Source organism: Brachypodium distachyon, chromosome 1, assembly GCF_000005505.3.
Source record: "Brachypodium distachyon strain Bd21 chromosome 1, Brachypodium_distachyon_v3.0, whole genome shotgun sequence".
Classification (NCBI taxonomy): Eukaryota; Viridiplantae; Streptophyta; class Magnoliopsida; order Poales; family Poaceae; genus Brachypodium; species Brachypodium distachyon.
This window is the reverse complement of record NC_016131.3, coordinates 47,272,521-47,299,342: the sequence shown is the minus strand read 5'-3', so window position 1 is coordinate 47,299,342 and position 26,822 is coordinate 47,272,521. Positions and strand designations below refer to the sequence as shown.

The following is a 26,822-nucleotide window of genomic DNA, read 5'->3' as shown; positions in this document are numbered from 1 at the left end:
GCCCCCCGCGTGCCTCTGCTCCCGCCCGCTCCTGCGCGCCTCTGCTCGCCCCCGCTCGCGCTGCCCCCCTCGGCGATCGCGCCCACGATTCGACGGACAGAGATGCCCCACGCGTGCACGTAGGCACGGCGAGGCCAATTGAGGCGACAGCTAGGCAAAGGAGTGACCGGAGGCAGCCCTTGACGAGGAGATGCGGCGGCGTAGGCGGAGCACCGTGGCTGGGGCGCTCGAGATGGCCGGGGGCGAGAGCGAGGGCACCGGCAGACGCGCGAGGGTCGGGGAGGCGGCGGGTGAGCGGATCCGACGGAGACGAGGAAGACGAGGTTGGGGGCGTGCGCAATGTCCAGGAAGAGCGGGGTAGTGCTCGAGTGCTCATTGGGATTGTTGTTCAGTTGGATTGGCACGGTGGCCTGAGCGGTGGCCCATCCTTTCAGTTTCACGATTATTCGCTAGCAACCGCATGCTTAGTCTAATTCGATGGTTTTTATCAACTAAAACGTAAACTGGCACCAAAGTGAAACCCTAACACCTAATGTGGTGGTTTTTTTTAATTTACTCTACGAGAGAATCATGCCAGGGTTGGCCCAAGGACTCCTTTTCATTTGTTTTTTGTTTTTCTTCCAAAGGATGAGGGTCTGGTTATAGGTGGCCATCTGACCCGGCCCAACAAAAAGCCCGGGACCCCAGCATGCTAGGCCTGACTCGGGCTGGGCCCGCACATACTTAATCGCGGACTGGTGCTGGTGCCTGGGCGTCATCGACAAGCCCGTGGGCCGGCCCGTTACCGCCCGATTTTCTTTTTCTTGATTTCTTTCGGTTGGGCCATCAACTCTCTAAAATCTGACGCAACCTAAATTATTTTTACATTTTGCCCATCAACTCAACTAGTTTTGGCCCAAATCAAATCTTCCTTTTATTTTTATACCTTTGGCCTGAGGGGCCTTGCCCCGGCCTGGTGGGGCTTCGGGCTGTGCCTGGGCAGGCAGGAGGCGTTTATGGGGCCGGCCCGGCCCGTATAAAGCCGGGCTTGTGGGCCTTGGCCCGCGCTTGGCCCGATGGCCACCTTTGGGTAGTCGGATCGAGAGTGGAATAGCGGATTTCTGGAGAACCTCGCCTTCTCGAGGAGCTCGACCGCCTCATCGTCAACATCGCCGCCGGTGGCGGCGTCCACGACGGCGTGGGGGAGGCGACGCGCGCACGCGGGATGACGCGGGCCTGCGGCACCGGAGAGACGGCGCTGGGAGGAGGGCGGCGGCGCGGGGCGGCGAGGAAGCCGCTCTGGGTCCCCCGGCGGCGGCCGCCGCGTGGAGGCTATTCGCACCGGAGGCCATGGTGGGCGTCGCGCGCAGAGGGTGTTCAACCTCGTCCTCTTTCTCATGCCGTGAGCGCGGCGGCGCCGGTCGATTCGAAACTCGAAACGACCCATCCCCGCGGAGGCCGTCGTCGCCCATGCCGTCGGTTGCTTCCGGCTCCCTCCCGCGCGGACTGCGAGACCGACGCTTCTCGTGGGCGACGTACGTGGAGTGTATTCATAGCAGGTGTGTCCCGCTCTCGTCCTCAGGCCTTTGCCCCTGTTCTTCGCGGTGCGCTTGAGCAGCATTTCTTCGTTTGAAAAACAAGTTTCAGTTTGGTTTTAGGGGTATAAATCTGCTTAAAAAAAATTCTGGGAGTAATCCTACCATCCTTCTCAAAAGTTATTCAGTTTGAATTGGTTGCATGCATGTATGCCCCAGAGAGAACCTCTTGAGTTTTGACATTTGCTCAAGATGGCACGAGTGCTAAAACATGAACACAGTAGAGGGAATTCACAATTCAATTGTCGTCACTTTTTTTTTGTGACAAGGGGATTGTGCCTGTGGGTGGTCGCAAATTTTCTGGTCAATGATTTTTTGTGTCCTTACATTTTTTTTCCCTTTACATCACGTCAAAACGAAATTAAGGATAATAGCATCACGCGCCATGCACGCCGATGTTAATGCCTGGAAGACCAACGTGTTGAAATGGGGCGGTGTGTATGCCACGTTTGCGAATAATGCATGTTTAATTGCTAGTTCCCTCTTGCACGAAGCAATTTATTAATGAAAGTAAATATCCCATTAACATACCAATTAAGAAATCCATATAACTCCCTTGAGTCGTGGTCTTTAAGGGCCATTAGTTCTTGTGTCTAGATATAATGTGACATGCTATACCAATGGTTCCTCTTCCGAGAGATGTATATATGTGAAGAGGAGAGCCATCATCCAATCTCTCTGTCTCCCCCTAGCTCTAGCTTCCAAAACCCTCCATGGACTTCAGTTGCTTTCAGCCCCATACGGGGAATTTTGATAATATGCCACTTGATTTCCATGTACAGCAATACGGCCAGTATGAGCTCCATTCTGTTGATCGTTCATTTGAACCTGCCGGTGGATCAATCATCCCATTTGCATCCTTCTACCATGAGTACTACCCACAAGGCGCAATGAACAAGGCTGCCGTCGATGCTTCCTCGATCATTCACAACTCTGAATCTCACTTGCCTCTGTTGATGCCAAAAATCGAGGTTTCACATCTCATAGAAAGTGGCCTTCGATCATACAAGACGTATGAGATGAGCAGCAGGTTTATTCCAAGAAAGAAGTCCTCGAGTAAGGCTCTTAAGAAGACTAATGTTGTCAAAGGGCAATGGACACTGGAAGAAGACAGGTAAATTACATGTTTTGGTGCATATTCTGTTAAAATACTAGTTGATGCCCCGCACGTTGTTGCGGAAATTTTTAGTTAACATACGTGAGCCCACGTTGTTGAGAACATACATGAGTGAAAAGTAGCAACAAAAGAGTATCCAGTGAAAATGTATAATGGAATTGTATGATAGATTATAGATTCTTCACTTAGTGAAAATAGCTTGATGAAAAGTAGCATGCATGCATGTGCAAAAAATATGAGTTTTCCACTAAATAAGTGTGAACAAATTAATGGTGTGATGATGTGGCATGCTTGCATGTTGAGAAAAATCAAGTAGTGGTTTTTTCTACTTAGATATAGAAGATTATCTCTACCCAAAAGAAATTATTCCGATCTTGTATTTTTATTTTCTTTTTGAGGAATTGCTGTATTGTAGATCGAAGTTATGAGTTTCTCTCTTGTATAAGATTGTTAATGGGTTCGTTCTTGTAAATTTTAATAGGAAGTTGGTCAAGTTAGTGGAGCAATTTGGACTGAGGAAGTGGTCTCAGATAGCCCAAATGCTGCCTGGAAGAGTAGGAAAGCAATGCAGAGAAAGATGGCACAACCATCTGAGACCTAACATCAAGGTTTGTCTCTCTTAACTTTCATTTGTACGGAGTATATTAATCTAGTTTGATGTCTTTTAGTCTATAGTAAATGAAATGCTTATAGTTATGTCTTTTACTTTGACCATGTTTAGTGATATTTGAACACATTCAGTGAGACTTGAAAGTCATTGGGCGCATGTAATAGTTGTGTTAAGTGAGATTTTTCACTGGGGCCACATGCAATTCACAATGGGTGCACTAAATTCTCGGAGTTTATAGTGTACTTTGTCTTCTCTTTTAGTCGGGAAACTTTCTATTTTGATCATTCGATTACCGTTGATTAGACCAAAGGTTCCACATTGACATGGGACGACAAAACATAAATAGTGGGAAGACAGCAATTTTGAATTAAACAAGAAACAAAACTTAATAGAAAACCATATGATCGATTAGAGTTGGAATAGTCCAAATATCCTTTGCCCCAGAAAACTTTAAAATCCTACAGAATGTTTAAGGGGTAAATAACCATAACCATGATCGGTAGATATCATTGTGAAACACAAAAACTGGGCATTCATATTTTTGAAATTGAAACTCGTTACTGTCTAGTATTCATGCTTGGAATAAACCTTTTTTGCATGGACAACAAATGCAGAAAGATACTTGGAGTGAGGAGGAAGACATGATTCTAATACAAACACACAAGGAGGTTGGCAACAAATGGGCAGAGATAGCTAAGCGCCTTCCTGGGAGAACAGAAAACTCTATAAAGAATCATTGGAATGCAACAAAAAGAAGGCAATTTGCACGGAGGCGGACCCGCTCTAGCTCCAAGAATCCCAAATCAGGCACTCTTCTGCAAAGCTACATCAAAAGCCTTGGAATTGGCTGTAGCAAGGTCATTGCTCCTCTAGATCCAAAAGAACCCCCATTGTCTCCATCTTCACCTCCAACCCCAACAGAAAATCTGGTAGATGTGAATGATAATTTGCTAGAATCAAACTCATCCAACAGAATAGCCTCCCAAGGGATATTCAGCACAGATGACATACAAACTTACTCTTGTGAAGAAATTCTAGTTCCTATGTGTGATGATTTTTCTGACATGTGTGATGGTCTGTTTGACGCAAAGGAGGAGGCACAATACCAGGTTTACAACATAGATGATGATGTTGACATGGACTCTATCTTCAAACATATTGATTACGCTATTAAGATTGACCATGGGATAGATATGGATATGACATGGGATGACAACGCACTCATAAACATTGAATCTGAATCATCGCCGTTGGTGACACCAATAGGTCCAGCAGAAATCAAGACTGAAGGAGGAGATGGATCTAGTTGAGCTGGTTGCACATACACAAACTTGCAACTAATGGACAAGAAAATTGTCAGGGGCATATTACATATGCATGCTATTTATAGGTATCTGACGACCTTCGGATGTGGAATTCCTATTTATAGATAATATATAATATATATGAGTACGTTCTGAACAATGCTTTTCATAGTTGATATGACGGCCTTTTAATTGTATTATGGGAATCTATATTGAATATGTCATCGGTGAATAAGACCATGTCTATGTATGGATTCAAAAGGGAGTGTTTGGTTATATACTGAATAAATGTTCTAAGCTATTTCTGTTATTATGGTATACTGTATTGGTTATCTAACTTTGACGTTCTATTTATCCATGACCATGGCTTGCTATTTTAAATACGGAAGTGAAGATGAATCAGTATACTTTTGTGTTCTTATCACTGCATGCTCTTAATTTATTTAAACAGCTATTAGTATATATAAATCATATCTGATGGAATTATGAAGTATGCCCTTATACTACAAACATTTGTCAGCGTCTCGTGGCATGGCGGTCAGTGCCTCAGGTGGTGGCTTATATATTGTCTGTCGTTTTGCACAGCCACGTACGGTGCACTTTTCAGTAGATACTTAATTAAACAGAGATATTGTGCCTTCTTTTAGCATCCAGCAATCAGATAATTCTTTTCTTCAGTTCAAAATAGCACACAACATGAGCTCTTGATTAGTACGTATATAATAGGTTATTTTAAGCTCGAGTCCACGCGTAGAGTAGCATTACATGGTAATATTATCGCACCAAACCAACCCACGATATCTTCGTTAAGGCATCAGCCAAACCATTCGTTCAGTCATTGTTCAAGTGATCCATATAAGCTTGATACCTGTGCAAGATTGTAATATACAAGAGATTATGCAAAAAGTTTGATAGACAATTACAATTAAAAAGATTGTTTCTTAATTCAAGCAGGACACTATTCAATCTCTTCTGATGATAAAAATAGGATTTCTATACACTCTTTATGTTTTGCAGGTTGGCAATCTAGTTCAAAATTTAAATATACTAGCCTGCAAGGTATTTAAATATGTGCGGTTCATATTTTGCTAAACTATGAGCTATTGATTTAGATTACTCTCTTTCTGTTCAGATATTAATTATATAAAATAAACCATAGTTAATGTCAAATAAGAAATGCTCATTTGTATCGTCAGTATTTGATTAAGTTCGAAATCATACATAATATTGATAATTGAAGAAAACAATGTCGTTACCCTATATGCAGGGAAGGGTCACAAACTGACGGATGAAAAAGTTCCTGCTGGTTAGCTTGATTAGTATGGCCAGTAGACCCACTAGGCCCCACATCCTGGCAAGACATATGCAGCACATTTTCTGCACTGGTTTCTTGTATCTGGTACAATAAAGAGATATAAGTTGAAAACAAGCATAGTTCGCATTTCCTTTGAATATATATACAAAATACCCATGCATGCATTTGTGTAGGCCGGGGTTTCCAAAAACGCATACCATGAAGTTTATATATCCACCTTCTTTGCCTAGAAATCTACAAGTAATTGTGCTATTTTACACTGATCGATTGCATCACCAACAAGCAGTATTCAAACCACCGGTGAAAGAGGATAACAATTTCTAATTGTGCCCTGCCTCTTTAGGACAACACTTCATTGTTTTAGTTGCACCATTAATTAGGAGAAACAAGATAATCCACAATCTAAGAAAAAAGAAACAAATACAAGATGCCAGCTAGTGCTAACTTTCCCTTCACATTTTTTTAATGATTTGAGGCTGCCATGTGTATGGAACTTCCCGCGGATGTGAGATTAACCAAAATACTATGTATAAATGGCACGTTCAGGCTAAACCAGGACTTGAAATTAATAAATGATTAAAGACAATTTTTTGCTAGTGAAAAGATGACTAGTTAGCAATTAGCACCCAAATCAGCGTATTACCTTCTTTCTTAAGTCTTTATTAACATCTTGCAGCTGTTGTTCCTGCACAGAATATTAATTACTAATTCTGTAGCCTAGTTGATGAAATATATATGGACCTAAACCAAGCAAAAATAAATAAAAGAAAGAAACATATGAGTTACCTTTCGCTTGAGCTCAAAGAGCTGATCCAGTGATTGTTGGCTCTGTGCAAGCATAAACAGAAATAGCCAGTCAGGGTTACATCTTACATGTTAATTTTTATCTTATACATTTTTAGATATAGCAGGCCTATGAATTCTGAACCGGCCTGTCTAGGTGTCAAGGGCATAATCAAACAACATATGTATAAATATGATCAACTAATTAACTTGACTACGGTGTACCTTTGTCGACCTGATATGTTTGAGAGAGATCTCAATTTGGTTCTCAAGTTGCTCAAGCTCCTTCATGCTAAGTGGGCCCAAGTCTTCACCAAGAAGATTTCTGCAGAACATCAATAGTTTTACCGGGTTAGTATTAACGGCATGGTACTGTATCCAATATTTTCTTATAGTTGCCTAGGGCAACATACCTCTGAGTTGTCTGTAGGAACTCAACTCTTGTCTTCAGCTTCAAATACTCTTGGTAATTGCTCTAATGTGAGTAAGAAAACTAAACCATCACAAATGTATTCATATTTGTGAAATAATAATGATAAGAATTACCATAGAATGCACAAACCATATTACCACATATATGTACAGTGTATGTCTACAAGCGTGTGTTCAAACTTAGTAGGAGATTAATAGATAACACAGAAAAAAAAATGGATATCTCATACTATAAGATACTGCCAATTATGTCTCTGAAGGTTGATAATAGTGACATACGGAGTAGCATATATTTGGCCCATGGAGAGCACAAAAAAAATAAGGCGATAAGTGCTCTCTAGAATTAACTAACCACCATATGTGATGTTGTGGAATATATGTCTTGGTTTTAGAAAGAGATTGACATTTTAATAGAATAAATATCTTGTGAGAGCTAATTATGTGTGGAAATTCAAATTTTCATTTGACTGGTACTCAAGAAGTAGATGGAGCCCTATTACATTTTATTAACTATTTACATCCGCAACAATTTGAAAAAATATTATTGTGTATTGATACTTCATTAGCCAAGACCCTAGGTAGAGACAGTGAAAGAAAAAAAGATACTTCAGTCACCAAATTTACCATCTGGCCATGAACCAACAATGTATCGATCCGAACCTAACAATTCAAAAAGTGTATGTGTGCATCCTTATATATATTTTCAAAAACGCTAAATTTCTTAAATTTTCGTCATTCTTTTGAAAAAACCTCAGAGGCTTCACTGATTACAATGGTGTTGAGAAGGTTACCAATTCAGTCTCCGGAGTTGCAGTTGCTTCGGAGTTGGAGTTGCAGTTGCGGTACCGCTCTAGTGTCTTGTACATACTGTTGGCACAACACAGGAAAATGGATTATATACATGTTTTTTTAAGACCAAAAATAAAAAATTGAAAAAACCTAAACGTAATTAAGAGTATGTTTATAGGCCGAAGGTTTTTCTTACACCTCTCTCTCTCTCTCTGTGTAAGTTAGTTGCCATATTTTTTATTGTACTATTTATATTTATTTTGATAAAGAAATAATTCATTACCTCACGGGATATACATCTAAATGATGCATACAACCAAAATTTATTACAAGCAGAGTACATGAAAAGGCTAGAACAAATAGAGAGTGACTACAAGACGCTCGGCTATCGTTTGCTCATGTAAGGGTGTGTCGTACGTACAATGGCAAATGGCCTTACATGGTCTGGCTAGTGCATTGAATGCATGCCACGTCCTAGATGCATGCGTCAGATGATGCAGCTAGCCTAACTCAGGAATGGTGGGCCACCCATGGCAAATTCGTGGTATATCCCACGAATGGCCCACTTCTATTGCAATTTTCAAATCTCTTATTCAAATTCTGGATTAAAATTTGAATAGGATATTTGAGAAGTTAACTAAAAGTGGGTCATCTGTGGGATCTCGCTTGCATCACTAACTCTGGTTAGCAATGTTGGACCGATCATTTGGGCTCCGTGAAAAATCATGTCCGAAACGTGGTAAGTCTCTGCATTGCACAAAGTGGTCGTTCTGAGAATTTTTGGGCATTTACTCCTGCTGTTAAGAATAATTGGAGCCATTTTCAAAACTGAAAACAAATTTGCAATGTCATATTATATATTAGGATTTTGGTTGTTGGGCGGTAATTTTGGTTACCCCTCAGTGACCCAGTTCGTAGTCCCCTTGGTAATTAATTGGGTTTGGAAGACAAAACATTCTCTTTTCTCAAAAGAAATGATCAAACTTATCTAGGGATGAACAAAATCAAACCAGTGTCGACCCTCGAATCAAGAGAGATATCTCGATATATCCACTGCCCTATGGTTGCATTTGCGGAATAACTTAGGCGCAATACGTAAATACCTTCAAAAGAAGAAAAAAAATGAATTCATTCAAAATTTGATTAAAAAAATCCAGTCCTGTAAATAGCGAAGATTTTTCGTTCACCCCAAATCCCTGCCTCCCTGGAAGAAAACGAAAATCCCATGACCAAAACCTTGTACCGCATTGTTTCAAATTTCTCACAGCTGCCAGCATTTTTTTTTTTTGCCTCCTGACTCCCTGAGTGCATAGCATCTTTTTTTTGCATACGATTATGAGATGATGACGGATATTGCTGAAAGCAAAAGCTAGCCACCTTGCAGGGTACTACTAGCCGTTCGCCTGTCTGTCAAACGTCTATGACCACAGACCAATGGGTGGATTCACATGCGAAGAATTAACGTAGGCAACTGCTCACATATTGCTGAAAGCACATCGATCCATACATATGATATTCTGGATTTCTTTTCTGGTCTGCTGCCTGCCGCGCGCGGCCGCATGCACGTACGGGCACCAGAGGAAGCTAGTTAAAACCCGGGTAAGACGTCGAGAGAGAGAGAGATGGAGAGGAGAAAGCTAGCTAGAGAGGAAGAGAACCAATGGAACAGTAGAATTGAATCCTACAGTAATGAGAGAAGGAATTTTCATTTTCTCCTGGCGCAGAAGATAGTAAAAAAAGATGAGAAGAAAATGTTTTTGTCTTTGTCCAGAGATCGATCTGCAGATGGTAGCTAGCGAGAAACATACTCATGGAAAAGTTGGACATTTTTCCGGCCGGATGGATCGTAGAAACGCAAACAAATCTTTCCCCCAAAATAGCAAAAAAATAATTCAACTATTCAAGAGGGACATCTTCAGGAAAAGAAAAAACTTGCGAGCCTCTTTGATTCACACAAATTTCAAAATTCGGGGATGAGAAAAACATCAGAACAGGATGCCATGGCATGTTGTTTCCTACTACAAAATAGAAAATTTGGAAGAAGCAAGACAAGTGCAGGAAAATCATAGTACTCTCTCCGTCCAACAAAAGATGTCTCAACTTTGACTAAATTTGAATACATCTATACACGAAGTATGTCTAGATACATTCAAATTTTGGCAAAATTGAAACATTTTTTGTTGGACGGAGGAATATGAAGTTTTAATGAGTACCGTTGTCATCTGAAACGAATGAAATTCTCCAAGAGGTTAGATAAATGGAAAATTTCCTTTAAATGCAGTGAACACAAAAAAAAATTACTATGGAATATATAATCATGCAAATCAAACAAGCTTTATGGAAAAATATCCTAAAGATTTTAATCCTGCGCAATTTCTTTAGAATTCCTTCGAAAAAAAAGGTGCCCGGCTTAATTGTAGGATCAGCACCCAAGGACACACACAAACGCATACAATTATGACGACAAACAAAAGCTAGCTAGCTTAATTAGCCACCTGCAGGCGTACTTATTACACGGCGTTACATGCAGTCGTGCATAGCGATATCTGCCGATCACATCCTTCTCCGGGTTGCAAAGCACTTCAGTCTCATCTGTACTCTCTGCCACTCCCTCCACTACGATGGACCGACCAAATAATCGTCTGGATCCACTTTCACATGGCGAAGAAAGAACATAGGATAACTCCAGACGAGCCGATAGATATATATTATTTTCCTACATTACTTTCCCCTCGGCTCCCTGCTGCGGCCGCATGCACGTACGGGCGGGCAACAGAGGAATACCCAGACAAGACGCGCGCGCGCGCACACAAAGCTAGAAAAAAGAAAGAGATCCCAATTCTCAATGGAACAGTAGCTAAGAGAGTAGGCTAACTTCCCCAATGGAACAGTAGAATCGATCTAGTATTAAGCGAGGCACCGCAAATATGGAAGAAAAGAAGCATCGGTCATACTAGATCTTGCTAAGGTTTGCTTAAAAACAAAAGGTTTTGATTCAAGAAGGATATATAAAAGGGACTAATTAAGATCCCCCACATAACTCGCCAATGAATCAGTAATGCATATGTGTATTGAAAGAAGCATCACACTGCTACTTGGTAACTAGTAAGATTTGCTTGAGAGAAGTATGTTTTGATCCAAGAAAAAGGGATAAAATTACTAGATCGCACCAGAAGAGAAAAGGAAATGGTTTGCGCTTGTGCAGATCTGGACAAGCACAGGGTCGGTCAACCGTTAGCTAGTAGCTAAAAAGGTTGACTAGTTTACTTGGAACAGATTTTGTACTCCTCCTAGTAGTAATGAATTAAATCTGCCGAAGGATCTACATATCCAGCCCAATCAGGAAAGCCGCTGGGGTAGAGATAGCAGCACCGTATACAGAGACTATTTATGAAGTGGAACGGCTAGCTGCCTCTTTAGGAAACGGAACTCAGCATGAAAACCAAAAGAGGAATTAAAGGCAAAACACCCGGACGGATGATAGAAAGACATACAAATCTTTCCCCAAAACAGCAAAAAAGAAGAGCTACTAGAGCTATCGATCAGCCCTACATGACCCATGGCCAAATTGAGAGATCATATAAGAAATCTTCCCAAAAAAAGTTCTTCTGAAATCCTTGGCATGCGATGCATCAGTACATAAAGAAAAGTTTGCATATTGCGATTAAAGGAGTCTGATTGGTTAAAGATCGATGGATGTGCATTGCGTGACTAGCTAGGAAGCTGTCTGAAGGAGTATGTGCAGAAAGATGGATGGGTATAGTACCATGAGGAAGTGGAGAACTCGAATAGGCGGCCGCGAGTGGAGAAGATGATGAGGGCGACCTCGGCGTCGCAGAGCACCGACAGCTCGTACGCCTTCTTCAGCAGCCCGTTCCGGCGCTTGGCGAACGTCACCTGCCGGCTGATCTTGTTCTCGATCCGCTTCAGCTCCACCTTGCCACGGCCCATCCTCCTCTCTACTACTCTCTAGCTTCCTCCTCTTCCCCTCTCCCTGGTCCTTCGATTCGCCCTAGCTACTAAGTACTTTCTTGCTTTTGCTTTGCTTGCTTACCTAGCAGCAGTAGCACCAGTAGTATTTGTTTGCCCTCGGGGTCGGTCGGTCGATGGTGATGGCTGTACATGACTAGCTAGTAGCTTTGCTAGCTCTACCTAGCGACACATGCAAGGTACGGTGCCTCACCTAGTCACCTTTCCCTTTCCCCTCTCGATCTCTGCCGATTGACCGTATCTGTGCTTTCTCTCTCATCATCTCCGTTGCTTTTTTTTTATCTTTTTCTTCCCTACCATCATATCGATACCAATATATTTATGACAAATCTAAAAGTACATATTTTGGCACTATATATGCAAACTGAACTTTGTGTTAGGGCTAGCTATAGGTGTAGGGCATGTTTTTGTCCCGCAATAAGCGTTTCGATTCCGAGTGCTAGTCTTCGGGTTTCCTGCCGCGCAGTATAACCCTATTGCTCTTCTTTATCTTCCCCATTTCCCTCTTTCTTTTGCATTTTGTTTTGTCGGAGACATTGTATTTCTGTTATGTCAAAGTAACGGAAATGGGTGGGGAGCCCAGGTTGAAAAAAAACAAGATGGAATATCGATCTCTCGTTTTTTTTCTCCTTACAATCAAACATACATACTGTAAATTTCAAATCCCTACAAATGGAATATATTTATAGCACATGATGATTATATTGCAACCATAAACAAACATACATGTAACCACCAGATCGATGCTGGCTGTTCATTAAGTAGAAAAGAAATTTATCAAGGTTATTAAAACAAGATCAAAATTCTCATTTTTTTCCTCATAGTTTTTGTGACGGTTTTGTGATCCTATCACTACTACAGAAAGGCTTATCAGTAACGGTTGAAAAACAACATCAGTAACGGTCGGGGCCGCTGTTACTAACTTCGTGTTACTGATGATGGGTATCATCAGTAACGGTCGCTCCGACCGCTACTGATGTACCATCATCAGTAACGGTCGCTGCGACCATTACTGATGTATATATCATCAGTGGCGGGCTGGCCGACCCGACCGTTACTGATGTATATATCATCACTAACGGTCGCGTTGTCACATCAGTGTCAGTCGAGCGACCGACACTGATACATTTTTGGTATTTAAAAAAATAATTAAAACTACAGAAAGTACACAGGAAATACACATAATGTATATACAGCACAACACATAATGTGTATACAGCACAGCACATAAAAATACATATAAAGCCGCATCACATCACATCATTTAAAGCATACAAATGTATATAAAGCCGAATCATTTAAAACATATAAAGAATACAAAAGTATCTCACTTCACGACATTGATTACAGAGTGTCAAAATTTCATAAAAGCATATAAAAAATACAAATGTATCTCATTTCAAGTTTGAAACTATTGTTGTGGGTGAACCCTAAACACCACTTGTTCCACGCGTTCGTAGAAGTCCCCACTAGGCTTGATGACCTCATTGTTGATGAGATGGGCGAACTCCCTTTGAATATTATACACGACCCATTTAGGTCGGTGTCCCATTGCCATTCGGGGCCACCAGTACTCTTCCATCGCCACAACTGAACCCTTCCACTCAGGTTTGAACATGCTGGCATTCTCCATAAGGATGTGACAGCAGTAGTAGCCACAGAACACACTGCTGGGCGGCTGTTGCTGGCAAGCGAACCTGTGGTTGTGGTGAGGCTCGTCTTTATAGCCTTTACCAGCTAGTTTTCCCTTGGTCGTCACTTTCCAGGCAATGTTAATGAGTGATTTGATGCGTTTCCAGAACCGACCTCGAACACACTTCTTCAAAAGTAGTGAATCGAAATAGTACACCACGGACCAAGGCAAACAAATGAGTAGTGTCACCCAATGGTCTCTGTTTTCAAAAGAAACAAATTTTAGTATCTAAGGGTGTATAAGAAAGACTGAATTAGAAAAAACAAACGGTTCGATATATAAAATTGAACTTACTGCAAATTAAGGAAGAAGAGGATAAAGTCGTGATCCGCGTATTTCTCGAGACATGCCACCAAGTATTTAGATGCCAGGGTTCTTGAGAGATCTTTTTCTGGCTCAAGACCGATGTCACCGTAGTTGAACATCGCGGGGTCTAGAATGGCTACTTTTTTGACCTCCATTCGCCGCAGTTCTCTTATTTGGTAGGCAGACCACAGCTCTAAGAGGTTAATATCAAGCTTTTAGCGATTGAAGAGGTGGAACAGTTCGTTGAACTCCACACCAAAGGTGATAGGATGTTCCTGAATGTTTCTGGTTTCTTGGTCAAAGAAGCCATAGTCTTTTGGGATTCGAACATTGATTTGTTGGGCATGCTGTTGAGAACCAGCTGATGCTTGCATGTAGAACTGATGAAGCTCTTCCATCTCTCTGGACACGGCACGCAGGGTATCTTCGGTGACCATCGGTCTTTCAGGATAGTAAAGAAGCACCAGGCCAAACTCCCTAGCCACGAAATAGGATCCGTCTTCGAATCTCTGGCCTTGACGGGGGTTCTTTATGAGAATGTCAGGCCTATTGTCCTCCCATACTCCAGTTATGTCAGGCACATAGTGCATCTCATGTTGATTGACATTGGAGGACTCCTTGATGGTACTGCCGCCACGCCCCCTCTTTTTATGCCTCCTCTTATTGTCCCATGCCTTCTGCTCCTCTGCTTTGTACTTGTCATTGATCTTGCGGCCACCCATGGACTCAGCGGCACCCAAGAGAGAGAAGGTAGGAGGGATGCTTCCAGCCTATGCCGACCCTATGGTCTGGCTATCTTTGAGCTGTGGAGGCATCGACATTGCCCGCTCTTCATCTCCGCCGGCATCGACAAGAGAAAGTATCCTAGGGGAAAGGCCGAGCGGCGATTGAGAAGTACCTTTGTGCGCGGAGGGAGATGGAATCATAGAGGGCCGGCGCTGGTTATAGAGAGTTACCAAGCTCCTAGGCCACATAATGTGGTAGTTTGGACAATCGCCTAAGATATCCATGCCTTCCTCTGGAGGTAGGGGGACAGCATAATCACGATGGTCGTCGACGACGGAGTCCACCATCACACTCACTTGTGCGTCGTTCATAAGAATGCCGTGCACCAGTGGCAGTGATTGTCTGGGCATCAGGCGGCCAATGGCGCCTACAGGCTTCCCAAGCTTGTCTCCGTGGATACGACACTTCACCGGTGCCTGCGCGTAACAAGAAGAAGGCATATGTGTGTAAGATCTTTATTCATGAAGGTAAGGAATGAAAAAGAGTTTGAAAAGTATGCTTACAAGGATATTGTCGCTCGGACCCGGATCGTTATCCCGGATGCCCTCGCTTGGGTACGGTTGGCTAGCGGGGGGTTGTCCATGCTAGGAGTCGGGCTGTAACCTAGGGTGTAGGTGTCTTCGTCGTCCAAACGTGTGTCGGAGGCGGTGCTGCTCTTCAGCGGGGTGCTCTTTCGCGGGGGAAGAGGAGGAAGAGGATGAAGGAGGTTCCTCAAACCTTCCGCTCCTCCCCCGAGTATGGCGTCAAGAGCGGGGTGGTCTTTGGCCAATGCCGACACCAAATGATGGACGGCTTGCACTGCATATTCTCGCGACACCTCTTGAGACACGATAGTTGCCTGCTCTCGCGCCTCCGCCTTAGCTTGTTCTATTATTTCAGCATAAGCGGGGAGCTTTTTCTGGACCCTGCTTCGCTTCGAAGCAGGCAGGAAATAATCATCCCAGTAGGCCCCTTCGCCTTTCCCTAGAACACGGTCCGTGTGCTCCGCCTTTTGCAAGCAGGAGGTCACAGCCGACTCCCACCTCTTGCTCTGCACGGAGTTATCGGATGTTTCTGACCTCTTGCTCTCCTCCCATTTGTGGGCATTTTCCTGTTATCATATAAGACAGGACGTGAGTCTATATGGATCAGGAGTGTCATAATTAACGCAGAAAACAAATAAATGCGCGTGAACCCTTACCGTAATTTTTTTTACAGGCGGCTGCATTGGCTCAATGCCCGCCCACTCCTCTGGTGTCATGTGCTGACATGCATATTCTCTAGCACGTTGGTCCTCCAGCATGTCATGCACTGGAGGCACCCTGCCTGCCGCCTCAAGAATTCGGTCATGCTTGCGCCAGACCTTCTTCTTCTCCTCTTTCCCTGCACTCCCTAGCCTGTGGTTCAAGGGCTTCCTCACGCGCAACGCCCTCATATGTTCACTCTTCGCAATGAAGGCAGGGTCAGACGATTCCTTCTTGAATTTGTCCCATTCGGCCTCATCAGTTATCGACGGCCATTTCTTCTTGATGATCTCATATGGTTTGTCCATCCACTTTCTAGCGGTGGTTTTCCAATTAGCAAGTCCATTGCGCACTGCTATGTTGACGGCCGCTAGGAATCGCTCGCGCCACTCGTCAGTGACTTGGAACCTCCTTGCAACGTCTACGATACACGTGTTTCTAACGACTTAGGAGATGTCACTCCACTCGTCGGTGATCTTGCAATATTTACGTGCAACGGCTCCACAGGTTGTTGCGAAGGACTTCTATGCCCTCTCAAGCGACTCCGGGCGGCCTCTCTCAGAGTGCCGGGTGACCACGTAACAGAACTCCTTCAAGTTGTGGCTCCCCCTCGGGGTCTTCTTCCTTGCCTTCTTAGCGGGAGTTTCAGTTGGCTGCGGGTTACTCTCTTCCACCCGTCGCTCGTTGTCGCGCTCTTCTGAACGAGAGCTACCTGAGCCAGAGCTGGCAATGTGCTCTTCCGATGAAGACTCTTCATCGACACGATCTACCTCCTCCCAATCAAGAACTGGTTTCTGGCTACTCTTGCCCATTTAGTACATATGCCATCAAAACCATCAAATATATATCGGCCGAAAATTTTGGCATGACCTATTCTAAAAAACTAGCAAAAAAATTCTACTAGGAGCTCGAAACCTGCATAAAAACCCACCCGCATATGTACCCCCTCGGCACGATGGCCGGCCCCTTCTCCAATGACCCGACACGATGGTCCGGCCCACAATTCATTACTCAATTCTCCAAAATAGCATATAAAACCGCTATATAAAAAACTACCTATATAGCATATAAAAAACTACATGTATAGCATATAAAACAACATGTATATAGCATATAAAACATCATGTATATATCATATAAAAACTATAATGCTATTACTCATGCGTGCTATATATTATCAAATGCATATACTCATGTGTGCTATATATTACAATGCATAATACATCATGTAAAATGTGCTCACTACAATGTTCTGTAACTCAATACTATATCAAATTCACAATGGTAAATAAAATGTATACATGTTACAAATTAGCTATTACAATATGTATGCCCATCTAACTCAATATTATATCAAATTCACAATGTATACATGCCCTGGTGTGTGGTGGGAAACATACATCTAATTTGATATAAATTATCTACATACTACAAACTACAATGCTAATCCTAAATTAATAGCAACAAATCCTAAATCCTAACCCTAAATTAGCAGCAACAAATCCTAACCCTAACCCTAAATCAAGCTAAATCAGAGGAGAGGGAGGGAGGCAGAGGAGAAGGAGGCAGAGGAGAAGCAGGCAGAGGCGTGCACTTGTGGCTCGGGGAGGAGGGAGACGACGGGGCTCGGTGAGGAGGGAGACGGCGGCGCGGGGTGGTGGCGCTCGAGCTCGGGGACGAGGACGTGGGGTGGCGGTGCTCGGGCTCGGGGACGAGGACGACGAGGCCATCGGCGGCGGGCTCCGGGCAAGGACGGGGAGGCGCGGGCTCGGGGCGAAGGAGGAAGACGGCGCGGAGGCGAGGACGAGGAGGCCGTCGGCGGGCTCAGGGCAGCGCGGGGTCGACGGGGGCGGCGGCGCGAAAATCCGGCAGCGCTTCGCTAGGGTTAGGAAAGCGCCCACTGCTGGTCTCTCGGGTTAGGGGAGGACGCGCAGGCGAGAATGAGACTAAGTGTTTTGGCGTGTTCCCTCATATTGTTAGGTTCGTTGCATAGGAAACAAAAAAAATTCCTACGAGAAGTGCGGAAGAAAACCCAAGAATATATATACTAGGTGTATGTAACGAGAGGGATCATGAACACCATACCCTCGTAGACCGCTAAGCGTTACGATCACGAGATCGTTGTTGGTGTAGTGGAACTTTCAATGAGATCAATCTCAGTGCCGAACGGACAGCACCTCCTTGGTATCCACACGTTCAGCTTCACGTTGTCTCCTCCTTCCTCGATCCAGCAAGCGAGAGGGAGAGGTAGACGAGATCCCGGCAGCACGACGGCGTGGTGACTATGGTGAATATTCTCACGGGCAGGGCTACGCCGTGCGCGTGAGAAGAGGAGGAGAGGAGAGCTCAGGGGAGAGAGATCCAACTGAAAGCTTGGGGTTGTCTCTCTCCCTTGCCCCCCCTTCTATTTATATAGGGGTAGAGGAGGCGTGGCCAGCCAGGACTCTCCTCCTGGCCGCATGGGCCCTGTGGGCTAGCCTCTCGGCCCATTAAGGCCAGGGTGCTCCCTCACAGGCCCATTTAGCCCAGGGATAGGTGGGCCTCAAGGTGGAACCCTCCGGATCCCTCTGGAACCTTCTAGAAGCTTCCCGGTCAAAACCGGGAAATATTCCAAACTTTCCAGAACCCTGAAAACAACTTTCCATATATAAATCTTTATCTCCGGAACATTCCGGAGCTCCTCGTTGCGTCTAGGATCCCATCCAAGACTCCGAATCATAATTCGATATCATCATCATTTATCTCATCTAACCCAAGCAACATGAAACGTTAAGTGTGTGACCCTACGGGTTCGAGAACATGTGGACATGATCAAATATCAATAACCAATAGCGGGACCTGGATGTCCATAATAGTTCCCACATATTCCACGAAGATCTCATCGGTTGAACCACTATGTCGAGGATTCAATTAATCCAGTATCCAATTCTCTTTGTCTCGCGATATGTTACTTGCCCGAGATTTGATCGTCGGTATCGCCATACCTAGTTTAATCTCGTTACCGGCAAGTTCTCTTTACTCGTTCCGTAATATAATACCCCCGCAACTAAACACATTAGTCGCATGCTTGCAAGCTCCTTAGGATGTTATATTACCGAGAGGGCCCAGAGATATCTCTCTGTCACAAGGAGTGACAAATCCCAGTCTTGATCCATACAACCCAACAAGCACCTTCTGGGATACCTGAAAAACACCTTTATGATCACCCAGTTACGAGATGACGGTTGATGCCCACAAAGTATTCTTCCGGTACTAGGGAGTGGCATGATCTCATGGTCTAAAGAAATAATACTTGACATAATAAAACATAAGCAACTTAAACTTAAGTGACACGATCAAAAGCTATGTTTAGGTTTGGGTCTGTCCATCACATCATTCTCCTAATGATATGATCTCGTTATTAAATGACAACACATGTCTATGGTTAGGAAACCTTAACCATCTTTAATCAACGAGCTAATCTAGTAGAGGCGTATTAGAGACACGGTATTTGTTTATTTATCCACACATGTATTTGAGTTTCCAATCAATACAATTATAACATGGGCAATAAACATTTATCAAGAACAATGAAATATGATAATAACAAATTTATTATTGCCTCTAGGGCATATTTCCAACACATATACCCTATATACATCAGTAACGGGCGGGTAAGAAACGCGACCGTTACTGATGTTCCTTCAATCATCAGTAACGAGCGCGGAACAAAATGCCCGCCACTGGTGTGCTCAAGTGAGCAATGCTCAACAGAACATCAGTAACGGTCACCTTGTTACCCGACCGTTACTGATGTGTGCATATACTCATCAGTAACGGGCGGGTAACCAGGCGACCGTTACCGATGTGTTCCCATACTTGTTGAGATAGATGAAATCAAAAAGTTGAAGTTTGATGAATAAATTCATGCATTTTGTCTAGTTTTTTTTTTAGTGGCAAAGTCATGTACTAACATGCATACACAAAAGTACACCGATCACACATAATTACACTTAGTACAAAGTTTGCATTAAGATTCAGTACGGGTACATTTTACAATGTAGTCTCCTTCCTTCGGTAAGTTATAACTTGACTCCTCGCAGAACTGCTTCTGAGGTAGGGTTTTGTGGTATTTTCTCGCTCTCGCTCTCATCACTTCTTCTTTTCCCTCTCCTTTTCCTCGTTAATATCGTGCGTTCCGCTTCTTCGTCATCTGCAGCGGTCGTCGGATCATGAAAACCTTCGTAGTCTTCTTGTGAAGTAACTATGTCCACTCCAACAATGCTTATTTTCCCTCTTCTTACTACGACGCGTCCTTTATTTGCCGGGTCGCCTATGTAGAATACCTGCTTGCATTGTTTAGTAAAGACCCATGGTTCCTCTCTTGCCGAGATTTTTCTCACGTCAACTTGTTCACGAGGGATCTCAGGAGGTAGCACCATCGTCGTGAACCTGTGACTTTCTTCTTTGTCACCTTTGGTGCATCTTACGCGGAACATTGGGATCTTTGTGATCGAGTACTCCAATTCCCAGATCTCCTCGATAACGCCGAAGAACACTTTGGTTTTGCTGTTGTCGTCGGTTGCGGTCTCAGAAGTCATGACTACACCACTATTTTGATACGTGCTTTTACGGTCCTGAGACGCAGTGTAGAAGTTATAGCCGTTGATCGCATATGATTGCCAAGTAGAGACGTGGTAAGCAGGTTCTCGTGACAAACATGCAACCATCTCTTCTGATACATTGGTCGTCTCCTTGCCGTATCAATAATTCTTCAGCCACGCTGCGAATGTTTTATTTTGCTCCTAGTGGATCCAAACTTCTCCTCTTTTAGGGTTTTCATTTCGCAATTGTTCCATGTGCATTTCCTGATAAGGCCGGCAGCAATCGATAGTTTGCAACACAACCAAATGTGCTCTTTCAAAGTTAGATTCTCTTTCTCTTCCATAGACATTAAGGTATGTCTGTCCAAGGCCACCTTCGCCATCGAGCTTGCCCTTGTGCAGTGATTCGGGAACACCTATTGATTTCTGATCGGCCAACCAATCCGTGCAGAACTCGATGCACTCTTCTGCCCTAAAGCCTTCCACGATGCTACCTTCCGGACGCGATCTGTTACAAACGTACCGCTTCAGAACCCCGTTGTATCGTTCAGGGCCATACATGTTATGCAGGAACGAGGGTCCTAGGGACAAGATCTCATCGCATATGTGGATGATTAGATGGACCATGATATCGAAGAATGATGGAGGGAAGAACATCTCGAGCTCGCACAGAATCTGTATCATACTATCCTTCAGTATCTGGCATCGTCTAACGGTGATTGACTTCTGCGAGATGCTGTCAAAGAAGTCAGAAAGCTTCATGATTGTCTCCCTTACGTGCGGCTCCATGATACCTCTGATTGCGACTGGAAGTAACTGAGTGAGTATGACATGGTTGTCGTGAGACTTCATGCCAGATAGCTTGTAACTCTTCATGTCAACTAGATGCTTGATGCTCGACGAGTAGTTCGATGAGACTTTAATGTCCTGCAGGCACTGGCACATCCTATGCAATTCGTCTTTGTACAGGTTGTAAAATGCAAGACGACACCGCGTGGTCACCGTCACGAAACCATTCTTGTCGACTGCCGACACTTGATCTTTGCCCCACAACACTTTTCTAATAGACATGAGTTCCAGGTCCTTCTGTGCATTGGGTCCATCTTTCGTCTTCTCTGGAATGTTCATTAGCAACCCCAGCACGCTGTCGCATACATTTTTCTCCACGTGCATGACATCTATGCTGTGGCGGCATTCTAAATGTGCCCAGTACTCCAGGTCTCAGAATACGGACCTCCTTTTTCACACGATGCCTTTAGGTTCCTCATATTTCTTCGCAGCAATCTTTCCAGGGACAACCTCAAGATCGTTCACAATTTCGAGGATTTGCATACCAGACTTCTCCTTCGACGCTGTCATGTGCTCCGTCTTCCCATTGAACCTTTTTTTGTCATCCCTCCAAGGGTCTTTAGCATCCAACCACTTTCGGTGGCCCATGTAAACAATTTTGGATGAAGCGGGCAACTTCTCTGATGTCGTGTTTTCCCCGCACTTTGTACAGGCCTTGTAGCCATGTGTCACCTGGCATGAAGTATTTCCATTCGCGGGGTAGTCATGCACGCAGGTCAGAAGCGCTGCTCTCATCGTGAAGTATTCCCTCCGGTTTGCGTCCCAAACCACTCTGCCAGGGTTCCAAAGCTGCTTCAGCTCATCCTTCACTAGCTGCAGATACACATTTAGATCAGCTCCCGGCTGCTTTGGACCCTGTATGAGCATGCACATGTGGATGTACTTTCTCTTCATGATTAACCATGGAGGAAGGTTGTAGACAAACAAGATCTGGCCATGTGATGTGCTTGTTGTTCATGTTTCCGAAAGGATTTATCCCGTCAGTGCTGAGACCGAGCCTCAGGTTTCTGGGCTCTGCCCTGAAATCTGGAAATGCCGTGTCGAAGTTCCTCCACTGAGTCCCATCGGCAGGGTGTCTTAGGACCCCAGCTTCCTCCACACGGTAGTGCCCGTCAGGATCGAATGAAGCCTGCGCCGGATCATGATGGACGAGATACCTCGCGTCCTTAACGTTCTGCATCCAACGCTCAACTCGGCCACCTGCCGTAAGATACCAGACAGTCTTTGTTGGCATGTCCTTCATCACTTCTTCCCCATCGTCTTCGCCAGCTCTGGCGTTTTTCTTCTTGTATCTCGATGCACCGCATATGTGGCTACTCTCATGGTTCTCGTATTCTCCAATGTATACCATGCAGTCGTTTGGACATGAATGATGTTTCACGCAATCTAATCCAAGCGGGTATGTAATCTTCTTCGCCTTGAATGTGCTCTTGGGCAACTTGTTTGGCTGTGGAAAAACCGAAGCAAGGTAACTCAACAAGTCCGTGAAGCCCTTGTCTGACCAGCATGATGCTGCCTTAAGCCTCAAAAGTTCGAGCGGCACTTCGAGCACGTTGTTTTCTTCGCCAGCTCCATCATACAAGGGAGTGTTTGCATCCTCCAACAATTTTTTGAACTGAGCAGACCCTGCCTCATCTTTGGGGTCCTCCAGCTGGTCCCGTAGGTACAGGTCATCTAGCATTTCGCCAATCCTACCACGTGGAGCTCCTTCACCTTCCACATTAGCCTCCTCATCGACCCTTGTTTCTTCCTCAGAATCATTCGCCAGTCATACCGCAGGACATCATCATCTTCGCTACCGCTACCGACATCAACCGCATCCTCCCCGTGACAAGTCCAGCGAGAATAACCTTCCACAAAACCCGATGCCAGCACGTGCATCTGAACATCTTCAGGCTTCATCATGCATGTGTTTCCACATTTGCGACATGGACAACGCATCATCACAAGTCCTTTTTGTTCTATATCACCTTTCACGACTCCAAAAAAGACCGTCCATTCGGCTATCCAACGAGCATTGATTCTTTCATTGGCGTACATCCAAGAACGGTCCTTCGATCTACAACACAATACACAAGAAAACAAACAAAGAAAAATAGTTAGCCTAATCATTGACAAGGGGATTAAGGTGTTAATTAACCGGAGCTAACTAAAAATTTGAAATTAGAGACATTCGGACAGAAATTGGAGGCCGGCGAGAAAAATCTGGAGGGAGAGAGAGATCGCAAGGGAGAGGGAAGCTCCGGGCAAAGACGAGGAGGCCGCATTTTGGCCGGCGGCCGGAGGTCAAAAATTTGAAATTGGGGAACTATGGAGAGAAATTGGAGGCCGGCGAGATAGATCGGGAGGGAGAGGGAAGCTTCGGGGTCGAAGATCGGAGCTCCAAAAATGGAGCTCGGCGGCCATGCCCGCCAGCCAGCCATGGAGACGGCGGCCGCCGGCGCGGGGGGGGGGGGAGAGGAGGAAGGGAGAGGGAGGAGGGGCTACCTGGGGGCTCGCCGGCGGCCATGGCGCCGTCGGGCAGTGCTTCGCCGTCGCCGGAGAAGAAGGGGCCGCAATTGGTCCGTTACGACGCGCAGCGCGACCAGCTGCGGCTCTGTTCTTCGTATTTAAATCGCGATACTCATCAGTGGCGGTCGGGAATTGGGCGATCGTTACTGAACCGTTACTGATGCGTGGTTCATCAGTGGCGGTCGTCTCTTAACCGACCGCCACTGATGTATCTCACGAGGTATAATGGTTCATCAGTGGCGGTAGCCTCGCGCGACCGCCATTGATGTATGGCTGGGCGGGGACGGGCAGACCCCGCTCTGTTTATCAGTAACGGTCACGCCGGACCCGTTACTGATGTGCCGTTGCATATAGACCGTTTTGTAGTAGTGCCATGCATTAGTAGCATGCCAGCACTAAAATTTCTCTCCCTCTAAACAAAAGTTTGAATTAGCCAGCGATAGTTGCATTATAGGTTTTTTAGTTAGACCTAAATGTTAAGCAACGGGCCAATTTATCGTTATACAAGTGACTAGGCGCTATAGTTCCATTATTTGCCATAACTTGTAACAAATGATAGATCCTACCACTAGATCGATATAAGTAAATTTATCTTAAAGATATATGATAACAAATTAATTCTTGGACAAAATCTTTTCTTAACGAACATAACATGCCTTATATTATGAGCAGTAAGTTTTGCGGTAAAACCTCTTCATAATAAAGGATTAGGAAATACCCAGTACAAAGTGCAGTACGGAGCACAAAGAGCACCTACTCCCTTGAAACCCAAAAGAGGGAGAGGCACAGATATCCACCTAGTCGAGCTAAAAGGGCATGCCGAAGAAGACCATGACTCTCATTGCCGCTGACAACCCCCGGAAGGGGCGAAGCCTTCGACGACGCTACCCTAACCCATTCTAGCCCTCTCATGGGACAAACTAAAGTCCTGATCACTGGTGTTCCACGACGGAAAGTATTTACATATGGTGCGGCGCCAGATCCTCGAAAGTGAACGAAGAAGAGAGTACGCAACATCATGCCAGAGGGTACTTGTAGTGTCATTTTATGTGTTATGGTTAATTCCGGATGTTTTTTTTCCTTGGAAAGTTTTTTTTACAGCATTTTGTTTGTTTGTGAGGTTCCGTCATAAGCTTACCCGTCCGTACGTGCACAAAGCCCACGCTAACACTACAGTACTCGTTTCTCTACGCTCAGCCGTGCCCATTTCTTTCCACAGCACATCAGCATGTAGTACAACTAATAGTAGTAATTAAGTGTTTGACAAATCATTGTCGCAACTCGCAAAAAGAAAGAAAGCTGTAACGATCGAGTCCTACGTACACGAGTATATGTACGTGCACAATTTAAAGCCTTGCGCGTACGTACCGTGTGTGACGTGCTTTCGCTGCCTCGCTAGCTTTGCTTTGGGGAGAGGGAGAGAGAGAGGGGATCTCGATCGGTCTCGGGCGAGATCGATCCGGCTGGGCAGGTACTGTAGCAGGGCTTTGGCGCGGGGCGCGAGGCGAGCGGCGAAGCGACGGATTGCTAGCTATAGCTAGCGCAGCGGGGCCGGCTAGTACTGTGCACGTCTCGGCACGTGTCGACCGATGCCTGGCTCCCAAGTCCCAACCCCTGACCAGGTTCGGGTTCCCACTTCCTGCCGCTGCTGCCTGCTGGGGGGAGTCGTGCCGTGCGCCAGCGTCGATCTACAGCGCCATGCAGAAGCTAGGCAGGGGGGTAGCTTTGTAACGCAATGTGTGTCCAAACAGGACCATGCATATATGAATTGCTTCCGCGAAGTCACGTGTTGCATCCCATCCAGTGATTCCATGTACCGATGTACGTGTGCCAACTCTTTTCTAAATATCAAGGGCACATTTGTTACAATTTACGGAGTAGTACTGTACTTTCTCGGTCCTGTTTTAAGAGGCGTTACATTTAAACCAATCTGTCCATCTATATGAGGCGCAGATCGTTTTTTAATAACTTTCTTCTAGCTAGATGCTATGCCTTACAACATTAAATAATTGCATGTCCCTGAACAGACCAATCGCTGAATGCATGTATGCTGGGCAGAGCTATATAGAAAAGCATGCATGCAGGACCCCACGAAAAAACAAAGCTCCAAAGATCGTGCTAGCTCGGCTTTCTAAACAAACACGCCTGGTATAGAAGGACGGAGGGAGTATTATGAAAGAAAACTGTTCATTATGGAAGAGTATATGAGCAGGATATGAGAAAACAGTTCATTATGGCAGTGTGTGTGTGTATGAGAATTGTTGGATTTTGCAAGGGGACATAGCTCATTTTTAAGATTTGTAAGGGAACATGCAGAATTTTGGCTAAAAAACTGTCGGAAAAGGTACACATATGTGATATGTCTTCATGTCTTGTGTAAACTTATTTCCATAAGAAAATGACTGTTTTTGTGCTCGAAAAGACAAATTCAATCTTCGGCAAGCCAAAAAAATAGTGCTGTAAATTTGTCCTCTTTACACGAGGGAAAGAAACAAATCTTATACTTTTACCATGAAAATTTACATGTATGCATGTAAAACGCACTAAGGGCCTGTTTGGTTCATAAGATTTTGAAAACATAGGAATACGAAAAAAAAATGGGAATCTGATAGGCACATGCGGAAAACATATGACAGAAAAACTTAGGCCCCGTTTGGAACGTAGGAATTCAAAACACAGGAATAGGAAAAAACACAGAAATATGATAGAAATGCAGGTGAAAAACTTAGGATCGAAAAACATAGGAAAACATCCTCAGTGTCCGTTTGGAACGTAGGAAAAGAAAATATTTCGGAAATTACCATATTTCCTAATCTAGTTGACAGCATCACCATTATATTTTCACGTCTTCAACTAGTCTCTTTCTCCGCCTCTCTTTCTTACTTTCCTCTAGGTACGTACGAAGTTATAGGGTACTCCTGATGTGAGCTGAACCATTGAAGAACACTCCAACCTGC

At 44.5% G+C, this 26,822-nt stretch overlaps 2 protein-coding genes across 3 annotated transcripts; one reads left to right on the top strand and one right to left on the bottom strand.

Annotated features, from left to right (window-relative positions):
• Positions 1–1,453: 1,453 nt before the first annotated feature.
• On the top strand, positions 1,454–5,413 carry LOC100822397 (transcription factor MYB115). 2 transcript variants are annotated; one of them, XM_024459642.1, is made up of 4 exons: positions 1,454–1,538; positions 2,357–2,688; positions 3,173–3,299; positions 3,916–5,413. In XM_024459642.1, exons 2-4 carry the CDS (start codon positions 2,465–2,467, stop codon positions 4,609–4,611), a joined length of 1,047 nt encoding a protein of 348 aa, XP_024315410.1. In that variant the 5' UTR covers positions 1,454–1,538; positions 2,357–2,464; the 3' UTR covers positions 4,612–5,413. The 2 variants fall into 2 exon arrangements, with proteins under 2 accessions (XP_024315410.1, XP_010228004.1); XM_010229702.2 differs by lacking the exon at positions 1,454–1,538 and having other exon boundaries at positions 2,288–2,688.
• Positions 5,414–5,436: 23 nt separating this feature from the next.
• LOC100824576 (MADS-box transcription factor 5-like) lies at positions 5,437–11,875 on the bottom strand. The gene is made up of 8 exons (NM_001301377.1): positions 11,691–11,875; positions 7,927–8,002; positions 7,117–7,178; positions 6,929–7,028; positions 6,707–6,748; positions 6,564–6,605; positions 5,862–6,001; positions 5,437–5,473 (listed from the first exon to the last, which is right to left on the bottom strand). Exons 1-8 carry the CDS (start codon positions 11,873–11,875, stop codon positions 5,437–5,439), a joined length of 684 nt encoding a protein of 227 aa, NP_001288306.1.
• Positions 11,876–26,822: the final 14,947 nt, after the last annotated feature.